Source organism: Parasteatoda tepidariorum, chromosome 6 (assembly GCF_982258835.1).
Source record: "Parasteatoda tepidariorum strain Cologne lab strain chromosome 6, Ptep-v5.0, whole genome shotgun sequence".
In the NCBI taxonomy this organism is placed as follows: Eukaryota; Metazoa; Arthropoda; class Arachnida; order Araneae; family Theridiidae; genus Parasteatoda; species Parasteatoda tepidariorum.
This window is the reverse complement of record NC_141760.1, coordinates 39,610,234-39,623,533: the sequence shown is the minus strand read 5'-3', so window position 1 is coordinate 39,623,533 and position 13,300 is coordinate 39,610,234. Positions and strand designations below refer to the sequence as shown.

General features: G+C 30.8%; 1 protein-coding gene across 1 annotated transcript in view; it reads left to right on the top strand.

The window, feature by feature from the left end:
- Positions 1-13,300, top strand: part of LOC107444046 (glycogen phosphorylase) — a 39,219-nt gene that overhangs the window by 14,902 nt on the left and 11,017 nt on the right. The window contains exons 5-14 of the mRNA XM_016058096.4: positions 339-450; positions 527-609; positions 3,648-3,791; positions 3,894-3,986; positions 4,745-4,891; positions 4,973-5,136; positions 7,199-7,313; positions 11,630-11,731; positions 11,837-12,043; positions 12,202-12,423. Coding sequence (XP_015913582.1) covers positions 339-450; positions 527-609; positions 3,648-3,791; positions 3,894-3,986; positions 4,745-4,891; positions 4,973-5,136; positions 7,199-7,313; positions 11,630-11,731; positions 11,837-12,043; positions 12,202-12,423 — 1,389 coding nt within the window. The remainder of the gene's footprint in view (positions 1-338; positions 451-526; positions 610-3,647; positions 3,792-3,893; positions 3,987-4,744; positions 4,892-4,972; positions 5,137-7,198; positions 7,314-11,629; positions 11,732-11,836; positions 12,044-12,201; positions 12,424-13,300) is intronic.

Sequence of the window (13,300 nt, the reverse complement as noted above, 5' to 3'; positions counted from 1 at the left end):
AAATTAAATTACAACAGTACCTATATTAGTATATTGGGCAGTATCACACTTTAGCAAAGTACTTATAATCACAATTAAGAATCACTGGTGAATATATAAAACTTTTTGAAACAAGCGAAAACTAGTACCAAACAATTAGATTTAGCTTTTCTCAACGTAGCTCTTGTTTCATTTGTTTTTAATTATGATTACTGTGATAAAACAATTTATCCTATTTCGTATGAATTTAGTAGTTCAATTTTCAGAGGTGTAAAGAAATCAAAAGAAAAAGAAGTTGTAGTAACATTTATGATTTGTCAGTTTTAAGAAATATGATGTAACACTTTTGTTATTTTTAGTTGGTTTTTGCGATGCCGTATGACAGTCCAGTTCCAGGTTTTCGAAACAACTTTGTCAACACCTTAAGACTGTGGTCCGCTAAATCCCCTAATAGTTTCAATTTACGATTTTGTAAGTTTGCTTGATTACGAATTCTAATTAGTACTTTTATATAAGTTTTATACTAATTTGCTTCTAATATTTTTAGTCAATAACGGAGATTATATTCAAGCAGTTCTGGATAGAAATCTCGCTGAAAATATCACAAGGGTCTTGTATCCTAATGATAATGTAAGTCCAATAAAAATTTTTTTTGCTTATTATATTAGAATTTCTATAAAAATGTATCTAAATAAAATCAAATTTATTTTTGTGAATTTTTATTTTATATACTTATAATATAAAGATTCAGGGGTGATTTAAAATTAAGCACCGACTTTTATTATCGGTCAGGTACAAAAGTGTGGAAATTTTTACGATCAAAAAATCATATTCACAAAGGGTGCAAGACCCATAGAGCATCTCGGTCATAGGTTTCAGCCTGAAATTCTCTGATATACTGCGAAAAAATGTTCTCGGTTTTTCTGCCCTGATGTCATTTCCTAGTTATTGATTTACTAGCAAATAGTTTTGACATGATTCAATAGTGAAAATATCTGTTAATGTCTGAAATCCTTTAAAAACTTCAGTTTAGAGTAACCTATATGCGTTGACATTGTTTTTAGCGAAAAACAATTCACAGTTTATGTTATTTAAGAAATGTCACAATTTCGGCATTTTATTCATGACAACAAAATGAAAGTATCTTTCATTAAACTTTTGCGTAAAGGTTTTATTTCTTTTCAATAATTTTTTTTAGATAATTTGTATTTTTAGGATTTAATGAGCTAAATCTTTTGAGATTATATTTAAAAATATTTGAAAGGTATTAAGTAATTTTAAGTACCACAATTATTCCATATGATTTATTGAACATTTTTTTTACACCCCTACGTAGTTTCTAATTTCTGAATATAACAAGCTGTCAAGTTTCTAAGCAAGCCAAATGAATTGCAATGTAAAAAAGTGAGAAAAATTACAATAACTTTCGAATAAATTAGAATTTTAAAAACTAAAAGCCCTTTAAGTTTGTTAAATTTCAACTCTATAGCTGCGTTTGTGAGGCTAGTAGAGCAGTCTGAATGGTTTTCCTTTCATTTTAATAGTTACTAGTACCTGAAAAAAACATCGCATGTTAAATTTTTTCTGTCAAAATCCGCATACATTTTTATATACATCAACGTAATTTGAAGTTTCTAAACCTTATAGTTTTGCGTAGAAAAAAAGTCGTTAAGTTGAGCACCAAAAACAGCGGCAGTAGACCTTACAATATTTGAATATAGAGATATTTTTGAGAATTGAGGTAGGGTAAACTAACCAGTGAAGGAACACTTAAGCTTCGCTTGACTTTTGAAAAATCATATTAATTTCAAAATTCGTCATTTTAGTTAAATGGCAGTGTCAACATATTTGTTACTAATTGCAAATTATTTTAAAAAATTTTAGAGAACTTCCATAATATTGTTTTAAAGTTTTGGAGGTTTAAATAACAAGTAGTTAGAAGACCAAGTGAAGGAACAGCTCTTACCAGTGAATGAACACCCAGTAAAGGAACACTTAATTTGGGTTATTTTTTAATGCTCTTTATGAATTTATAAGCCATACAAATATTTAAAAACAAGCCTATTCTTGAAATTATATTATATAAATACTTGGAAAATGTTAACTTTTTTTTGTAATCATGAATTGAAAATTAAAGTGTCAACATATTAACACATAATGTTCATTCACTGGGAAATCTAAGCCCAGTAAAGGAACATGCCTGTTCCCTCACTGGTTAGAAGTTGTTTTTCGTATTTTTAACATACTTTTGAGGCAGAACATCACTAAAGGTACAAGAAAATTAAAATTTATCTTTTATTTTCATTAACTTAGAGAAAAACTCAGTAAGGGAACACTTGTTTCTTCACTGGTTTTTCATCGTTTGGTGATCCAGTGAATAAACACCCCCTTATCTCAGTACTTGATTATGCTATGGTGCTTTAAAAAAATAAAACGTAACTTCAATAACTATATTTTGAATTCTCTTTTTCACAGTGAGAAAAATAAGACTATTACATGCAATTAATTCCACTTCAAGCATACAAATACAAACACTCACCTTATAATTTTTTCAAAAAAACAAGGTGTTACAGAGATAATAACAAATTCAAAAATTTTTACAGAGAAATCTATTTGACCAGGTAATCCAAAACATTGATAGATGACTTCCTATTGTTTGGCAGTAAGCTATTGTTACCAATCAATCTAAAGAAAAACTTTCAAATTCTTATTTTTAATCAATATATATGAAATGTTCCTTCACTGGTTGGTTTACCCTATGTCTTTACAAAAAACTTACAATATTCTGACTTACATATATTTTTTTTACCACTACTTACTACTTTTTTTACTACCTACGGTAAGTTCACACTCACCCTATATATATTTATATATCTTGTTCAAATTTTCAATCGTTAATAACATATTTTTTATTCATGCATTCAAGTTCAAATACATTTTTTTAAACTTATAGTGGATGACACTTGATGTGAATACAGTTTTTTCAAACATTAATTCATTAATTAAATTTAATTAAATATTTTTTTAATATGTAAGAAAAAGCTCCTCTGACAAAAATAAACTTTTTCTTTGTCCTAACTTTTTCTAACTTTTTCTTTGACCTAAGTAGTAATAGTCTTTAAAATTTTTATTTTATATCACTTGTTTGATTTTAATAAAATTTGTACGAAATGTTTTAAAATTAACTTGATTTTATCACGTGGTAATAAGTCAACGCACATTATAAGCATAGTTTCATTGTTTTGAATTAGTTTTTGCAATTATGTACTTGTAAGCACACTAAATTCATATTAAAAAGTATCTTTTAAGAATATTTTTAACAAAATAACTTATTTAGAAATTATCTATTAATTCTCATCTTTATATGCTTCGAATTTTTATTAAACTTGTTTTTTCCATGAAGTAACTAATTCTATTAGGTTGAAAAGTTTAAGTTATTCTAATTTACTTGAAAAACGAAAACAATCTATGAAGCAAGTTTCTATTTTCTGAAGTTATTTAATAAATTAAAATTTTAGAAAAAAGCATATCACAAAATTACTTTTCAGAACGTTTATTTATTTTCTTCTCGACTGAATCAATAATAACAGTGTAATGAATTGAAATGTAACTTTCTATGTGTTTAAGGTAATTCAAAGTTTTAATATGTTTTCTTTTCTGTAATTAAGGCATTTGAAGGCAAAGAATTGCGATTAAAGCAAGAGTATTTCATGGTTGCGGCCACACTTCAAGACATAATTAGGAGGTTTAAAACCACAAAATTTGGATCAATGGACCCAACTCGAACATCATTTGAGAGGTTTCCAGAAAAGGTTAGTCGAACAAACCAGGATTTCCTTTTCATCTTAACGTTCCAGTATCAAGAATGCTTCCAGATTTTATTGTCAACTTATAATCTATGCATTTCCTTTTAGGTAGCACTACAAATGAATGACACACATCCTGCTATTGCCATACCAGAATTAATGAGGTTATTAATTGATGTTGAAGGTCTATCTTGGGAAAAGGTAAACATATACTAATGTCCATATTGTTCTTCAAAGTAAACATATAAAATTTTTTACTCTTTTACTTCGAATATGAATACAGCATATTAAATATATTGACGTAAACTAACATGCTGAACTTTTTTTTAAATTTCTAATGGCTGAACTGCTGACAGAAAAACATACAGTAAAATTGGAATAAGAAACAGAGATAACAAAACCGAAACTACTCGCTGAGATCTCCAGTATTTCTCCCACAAGTGTCCAGAGTCCAGTGCAGGGCAATGACTCAAATGGTTGGCGTCCATTTCTTCACTAATGTTGCACAACTGGCAGAAAGGACTTGAATGAATTACATGCGGAACTAAAGTATGGAAGATAATTAAAACTATGTTTTTTAAGTGCACCGAAGCAAAATTTTTGTCAAGAAAGCATGGAATGCGTAAAAAACATCGATCTTCACCGAAAATTCTATATTTTTTGTTTTAGAAGTGACAAAAGTATTCTTTTCTTAAGTAACGTAATTTTCGAAAAATTTAATTTTTAATTCAAAAAATAGAGAACCAGCAATGGTTTTTGAAATTTTTTAGCCATATTACTAGAAAGCATAGCGTACAAACTCTTTCTGAAATCATGTCACATATCAGTTTAAAATAATCGATTAGCATAAAATTTCCATTTATTAAATTTTGTATGTGAATGAATATTCTTTGGCAAAGATTTATAAAATCCAAAAATTATTTTACAAAATAAAGGTTTAATCGAAATTTTTTTTTCAGGCTTGGGATATAACTACGAAAACATGTGCATATACCAATCATACAGTTTTGCCTGAAGCATTGGAACGATGGCCCATTTCAATGTTCGAATACATCCTTCCTCGTCATCTTGAAATTATATATGAAATAAACGCTTTGCATTTAAAGGTAAATATAACACCACAATATATGAAATTAATCTAGAGTTTTGTTATATCTTCGACTCATCCTTTAAATTTTATCACACAGAGAGTTGAAAAAGCATATCCTGGTGATATTGACAAACTACGTCGCATGTCAATGATTGAAGAAGGCGATGTAAAGAGTATAAATATGGCTCACTTAGCTGTTGTTGGATCTCATGCTGTGAATGGTGTAGCAGCAATTCATTCCGGTTTAATCAAAACCACAATGTAAGTAATCATAAGTTTTTTATGATCTTGTTAAGATGTTTTGTTGCTATTTTTATGTATTTAACGTATTTTTATTTACCAATCGTTACAAAAGTTTGACGCAAATCACTGTATATAATAAGCTGAATAAGTTTTAAGATTTTCATTTGTATATGTTTGCCATGACCATGGATGGTTTTTATCAGATTTGATTTTTATATATAATATTTCTTTGTCACAAATCACGAAAAATATACATCATAAAAAAAAAAAAAAATTTAAACTTTAAATTTAACCATTGAACAACCTGATCAATTCTGGTCGTTGAGCATGAATTTAATGCAATTGAATATTAATTTAAATAGTTTTTAATTGCTATACAACAAGGATCAATATGAATTACGAGTGAAAAAAATTAATGTTTCATAAGAGAGCCGTGGTGTTTCAGGGGAGAGAGGCTGGCTTCCCAATGAAGTGACATGGTTTAGAATCCCAGCAATCGCTTGTCGATACGAATTCCATACCAGACTCGCACATACCACAGTGCTGACTTAAGATATTCTCATTAGTAGACGGATTAGAGTATGATTATGATAATCTAGGGAGGTTTTCGTGGTTTTCCTTTCTATGTAATGCAAACATGGGTTAGTTCTGTGAAAGTCTTCTATGACGGCAAATTTCTCCCAATCCTTGATTGGATTTTTTAGATTGGGTTCAAAGTTACATGGCTATGGAATTGAACTTTGGTTGTCGTAAACTCAAAGTTTAATCAGTTGTTAAACGACGGTTATGAGAAATATTTTGTCTCAAATAAAATTATTTAAAATATTATAGGAACTAGCAAATCTCTCGAGGGTATTCTTATTTTTCTTAAGATTAGATAAATCAAGTGTTTTATTGAAATGCAATTTTAAAAATTACAAGTGTTTTCTTCACGTTTTTATACTACAATACAACGAGTGTAGTTCCTTAAAAGTGCTAATTATATAGTAGAAAAAAATGAAGTATAAAAGCCATTTTTATAGAAGTTAAATTAATCCTTGCATAGTAATTAGGCTTTCAAAAATGTCTAACTACATTCGATTAAATATTTGATATATACATGGAATTCGGGCTAAGCAGCCTGAATCGAATCAGTTGTTAAATTTATGAAATTGTTAAAGAGGTACTTTTTCGGCTAAGCTATTGAGATAAGTGTTTTTATATATTTGTGTTACGAATGAATATAAAGTATTTTTAATGAGATGAGGTCAAATGTGATAACGAACAACTGCTCCGAACAGAAGTGTAGACCTGCTCCAATGGAAGCTTTCTTTTTAATGAAAGAAAATTAATAGAAATATGTTCATTAAAAAAACCATAAACGAGCAATAAATGGCAAAATGGCAAAAGCCATAAATGAGCAAAATATTTAGAACAAACCAATTTTTAGTGTCTTGTAATTTGGAATAAGTTTCTTTAGTGCTGTTAATTGTTTATGATTAGACGTGGTCTTGTAACTAATAGTACTGGTCTTGTAACACTTTTTCCTATAAATTTCAACATGACGCTTAAAATCTTAATAAAATAAATAAAAAGTTCACAATTCTTTAAAATTTTTATGTTGGTGTTGAATTGATTTCAGATATAATTTTAGAATTGGAGACAAATTTTACTCCGTAATCGGACGGTGAATTATTAACTATATTGATGCATTTTAAAACTGAAAAAAATGAGAAATTAATATAGTAAGTAATTTGATCCATAAAAATACCCATACAAGCTAGAATACAGGCTGTTTAATCAACTTCACATTCTACTACATTGACACGGAAATATAATGAATAAAAATTATTTTAATGGAAAGGGTCTTAAGCAAATACAACACATATGGCAAAAATAATGTAAAAAATTTTTAACTAATAAAGAATTTTTTTTTTCATTTGAAATTTAACATATAAAGCGTATGCGGGCTCTAATTTCCAAAAGTATTTTACAAGCCACGAATTAGAATATTAAAAAACTGATTTAGTATGAATATCAGAATTTAAAAAAAATATGTACATATTCATATAATAGTTTTTTTTAAAATTATGTTTTACAGATTCAAGGATTTCTATGAGCTTGATCCCCAAAAGTTTCAGAATAAAACCAACGGAATAACTCCTCGTAGATGGTTGGTTTTATGTAACCCTGAGCTTGCTGATACAATAGCAGATGTAAGAAATATCTATTATGCCTATTATTCTGATTTTGTTTTGACTTGAAAAGAGAATGCAGGGAAAAACACTGTCATACACTGGTTATCATAAATTAAGGAAAATTCACAAAAATCGCGATAACTCAAGAAATTACACATGGAATTTTATGAAACTTACCCACAATATACAACACATAGTAAGGTATTAAACAACATAAAAAGAAATTATCAGACATTAATAGTAGTATAGAAATTAGCACATGTATAAAATAAACAAATTGGAAGTATCGGTTTGCAATAGAAAAAGTACCTTTAATATGGAATATGATTGCCTCTAGAAGCAATACAGCACAAACAGCGATGTGTGATGCTTTCAATTATGCGGTCTATCAGTTCAATAGGAAGTGAGAGCCATTGCTCTTGTAAAGCAGTTGCAAGCGTGGCAAGGGTCTGAGGGGGCGGATTGATGGCAGATACACGCCTCCCTAGAGCATCCCAAACGTGCTCGATAGGATTCAAGTCCGGGGATCGAGCTGGCCACTCCATGCGAGTAATTGTTTCCTGTTGAAGATAATCATCAACAATGCGAGCTCTGTGTGGTCTTGCATTATCGTCCTGTAACAGGAAGCAATCACCAATTGCCCCGGCATATGGGCGCACATAAGCATCAAGGATGTTGTCTCGATAAACCTGAGCATTCACGGTTCCCCTTGGAAAGACATGGAGGTATGTGCGCCCTCCTAAGGATATGCCTCCCCAAACACAGACACTGCCTCTTCCGTATGCATCTCTTTCACGGATGTTTGATGGATGATAACGGGTCCCAGGTTCTCTCCATATCAAATAACGTCTACTGTCACTTTCTAGACTAAACCTGGACTCATCCGTAAAGAGAACAGGCCTCCATTGATCTGACGTCCAGTGGACATGTTGTCGGGCCCACTGCAAACGGTCTCTCCTATGGCGTGATGTGAGCGGCACGCAAATGGCTGGTCGTCTCGCATACAGACCACCTTCGTGGAGCCTTCTGCGCACAGTTGACGTTGACACCAACCTTCCGGTGGCTGCAGCAAGAGAGGATCTAAGATGTGTCGGAGTAGCGGTTCTATTCCTGCGTGCACTTAATGTCAAATATCGGTCATCGGCACTGGTCGTAACAGTTGGCCGTCCTTGACTGAACCTCCTAGATGCCGAATCTGTGGTTTGAAATTGCCTCCAAAGTCTATGAACCACAGATGGACTCACATTTAGCCATCTGGCCACTTCTGATTGACTCTGCCCTGCCTCTAGTCTCCCGATGGCTCTCCATCGTAGTTCTTCAGGCAAATGATGCCTAGAGGTCATTATTACGAATTGGCTATCTCAGATTTTCAATGTCGCAATCACAGTAAAATTTGTGTGCTTTCTCTCAAACTTGGACTTTTATGCTCCAGGCAGATGACGTAAGCCGAGTGCAGCGCCACTAATTTGCATATTGCAATTTTACTCAGCTACTCTTAGTGGACAACATATGCAAATTTTGCACGGTTTGGCTTACTTTTGAAAGAGTTATCGCTATTTTTGTGATTTTTCCTTAATTTATGATAACCAGTGTATATTAAAACCTTTCTAATTTATTCGCCCTGCTCTTTTTATCTATTCAAGCCGAGTAAATCTGAACAAGACTGCATGAGTTCTAGGAGAGGTTTATATTGCTTCGGTATTAGATTTTAAATCACAATTTAACGACTCTCCTTAAAGATTTGGAGACTAATTTGACAAGCTCTCCAAATCTTTAAGTGGAGTCGGTAGGGCATATCTCAACAATGCTTAAACTTACTTTTTTCGATGTACCTTTTCTAAGAAACCACTTATCACTTTGAATGTTTTGGGGGATATTTGAGATTATATCAGTTGCATACTGTGATAATGTGTCAGCATTAAACCCTTAACGTACAGATTTTTTTTAAAAATCAATTTTTCTTTTTAATTTTCATCAATTCTATTTCATCAATAATCAATTTTTCTTTCTTTCGCGAAAAATCAATTTTTCTTTTTAATGTAAAACACACTTTAGAGCAGGGGTCGCCAAACTTTTTTGATTATCGACCCCTATATAATTTTTCGAAATCTCCATCGACCCCCGCAAAAGTAATTTTCTGTTAATTAAAATAAAACTCTATTAGATACTATGTTTGTACATTTATTTTATGATTTTAAACATTTATTAAAGTAATAGTACATTATGTAACAATAGTTTTATGAAAAATATATTAATATTGAAATTTAAATACCTTATTATTAAATAATAAGTAATTATGCATAAGTAGATATAATAAGTAAAGTAACTAAAGATTTACTGCTTCTTGATCAATAAGATGGGTGGGCCTGGTGTTTTTTTGCAAGCTTCGCTTTATTGGGTTCAAAATTGGTCAATTTTAATTTTCGTCAAAATTGGTCAATTTTGTAATTTTCGTAAAAAAATACAAAGTGTGCTATAGTTTTGTCGCGGGCTGTACTAATCCATATCATTAATGCTTACCTTCTTTTTTGTGCATTGATAATTAAAATTGATATCTAAACCAAACGAATTGTTTTATCGAAACAATAACTAATTATCCAAAACTATAAAAGTTTCAATAATGACACTGCAAATATTCAACACAGTTTGCAAAGATAGTTGAAACTGCGTATGATATTTGCATTTGTAATGTCAATGCTCGTCACACGTGACATTTGGACAAGCGCATATATGCATATGACTTATAAACTGCGCTGAGTTCGTGCCACTGCGCGGTGGTACGTACATACTTGTTTCACCCCAATAAATATACGTTTATTAATTTATGTTTTATAAAGATCTGATATTGAGTCAATTATAATAAAAATTCAAATTTTACATACTTAATTAGGTATGTGTGATTTGCGTATTGAGAACTGTTTCTTTTTTCGACCCACAATTGACCCTTCCGATTCGGATCGACCCCTATTCGCCCCCCTGTCTCATATCGACCCCTGCTTTTGTTAAATAGACCCTTGGGGGTCTATATAGACCACTTTGGCGACCTCTGCTTTAGAGCAAGGTTTCCATTTGTTGCCGCTTCTGGTTCAATTTTTCTTTTGATAGACAATTTTGATATACTGCGCTTTTGTTCCAAGGAAAATGACTATATTTTATTCTTGAATAAATATGTGTTATAGCTTACAATCCTATGTAAATGATAAATATCAATAAAGCGATTTTTTTTCTTAGCTTTCACATTGTTATTTTCAATTCTCGATTATATTCGAGTGTGAAAAATTATAGCAGCATAAAATACAACGCCACTCGAATTATTTCGAGTGTGCACAGTTTGGCCTGTTTAGCACGCTCGAATTAACTCGAGCGCACAAGTTGAGGGGTTAACGGGAATACTTTTTGAATTATGGAGGATTTTTGATGAAACTTTTTAAAAAATTAAAAGTTCTTCCTTCATAATTTTTAAAAAAAATTTCTGTTAAAGATAGACACTAACAGTTATCACGGAGTAAACGTGTTTATGTAAATATTCTGTGAAAAAAGCTGAAGCAATAGCTTATTTAGATGCTGAGGAAAGATACATAGAAAAATGTTAGTTTTAGCATTATTGATCTATGCTCTACCGATTCCCCTTAAATTAAGATTTAAAATATAATATCTGTTTTCCAAAATCCGTTTTATACAACTGCTAGAAAACATGGATCAAGATAATTTAGATAAATCAAAGTAAATGTTCAAAGACATACGTGGAAACAGTTCATAATGAGGAAGCGCTCCTAGTGCCTTACGATGTTTTTTCCCGTCATGGGTTCCTATGCAATTCTCTATCCTTATGATTTGTCCTACCTCTCCTAGAAGCTTTGCCATCTTGTTCAGACCTACCCTGCATATAAAAAATAGAATGATATAATTTAGCATTGCAGATATAATTACTGCAGTTTATATCATAATATATAAAAATTATGTATGTTTGAATACTTGTGTTTAACTGATTCTAGCTCTTTTATACTTAAAATGCACTAACCTATCATGAATACTTGTAACTAATTATAATTTTGTTACTCTCTCGATTTTTACGCAATCCAGCATCCGACTTTTGAATTGTTACTCTTAACTGAATTGAAAAAATTCAAGACTCTGTTTTTAAGTTCATTAATCTTCCAATTAGCATTTGTCACAAATTCCTTTTCTGGCAATAGGCCATTTAGACAAGGCATTTTATTTTAGACGAGAATTTTAAACATGTCTGGTATATGTAGCTAATAAAACGACTGTATAAAGTTTTACTTTCTATCTCTCTCTATATTTACATATATATATATTTATTAAATTTTCAGAAAATTGGTGATGAGTGGATTATCCACCTAGAGCAACTGAAGAAAATAATACCATTCTTAAAGTCTTCTAGCTTCGTACAGAAAATACAACAAGTTAAAAACGTATGCCACTTTCTTTTATAAAATATTTCTTTTATTAACTGCAATCAAATGTTGAATAAATAACAATTTTATGAAAGAAAAATTAACCTTTTCTTCTCTCGACAGGAAAATAAAATGAAATTAGCTGATTTGATTGAGAAAGACTATGGCATAAAGTTAAATACTGAATCTATCTTTGACGTACACGTCAAGCGAATACACGAATATAAAAGGCAACTTCTGAATTTGCTGCACGTTATCACCATGTACAACAGAATTAAAGAGAAACCTAATGCTCCATTCGTTCCCCGTACTGTCATGATTGGTGGAAAGGTAATCTTAAATTTCTTTTCTTATTTGTTATTCAGATTAAAAATTCCATCGGTTATTGACATTTTGTGAAATCATTGCATATCTACCTTTAAATCATATTTGTCAAAAAAACAGGCTGCAGGATTTTCAGTAACATTCACCCATATGTTTAATTTTAGGCCGCTCCAGGATATCACATGGCAAAGCAGATCATCAAGCTCATATGCAATGTTGGAAGAGTAATAAATAATGACCCAATAGTTGGTGACAAACTTAAACTTGTGTATCTAGAGAACTACAGAGTAACTCTGGCAGAAAAAGTGATTCCAGCTTCAGATTTGAGTGAACAAATTTCTTTAGCCGGCACTGAAGCATCCGGAACAGGCAATATGAAATTCATGGTGAAAACATTTTTGCAATTTGTTATTTTTTAAAAATGTTCTCTTTAATTAATTTGCTCGCGAGAGCTCAATAACTATAAATCTGACGCAAGTAACCTTTAACTCCATTTAAGAAGTTTTAAATTAAATATTTCGTTTTGAATCTTTGAGCATCAAACATCAGATATTAAAAATAAAAAATAAAAAATCTGAAATTTTTTTCCGATTATTAACAAAACAGGAAATTTTACCTTAACTTTTTTAAAATACAAATTTTGAATCGTGTAGTAAAATAATACTTATTTATAAACATAATACGTATTATTTATTCTAAAGAAATTGATTCTTGCTTTTAATTTCCTTTCTGGATTTTTGCTTTTAATTTTGAATCTCTGTGGTATGACTGCAACTGGCTCTTAAGCTGTAAAATTTAACATAAAGTTTCTCTCAATTTGCACCCCTGGAGCTTATTTTCCTTTCTATAGATTACCTCTGTTATTATAATGTAGATTGAGATTTTTTTTAAATAATTAGTAAATAGCTCATGAAAACTGCAGAGTGATGGTCAATGTAAGCATATATGGTCCTAAATTGAACTTGTTTTCATTAGCTTTACATTTGACTAATGTTGGTAAATATTTTTTTGCGCCGCTTCACTGATTGTACAATGCACTGATAAAAAGAAATAATGACCTGAACAACTTTTGATCTTGATGTCAGATATAGAAATTTAAGCATAATTTTGTTGAATTATCTTAGTTAAAATTATGACGAAATACATAAAGTGGAATGAAGTTTAAATGTTTAAATTTCAACTGCTCTCCCGACTAAACTATTGGGACCATATTTGCTAGAGTACGGTTACCACCATATTTTAAGGATAGAGAATCCGTAAACC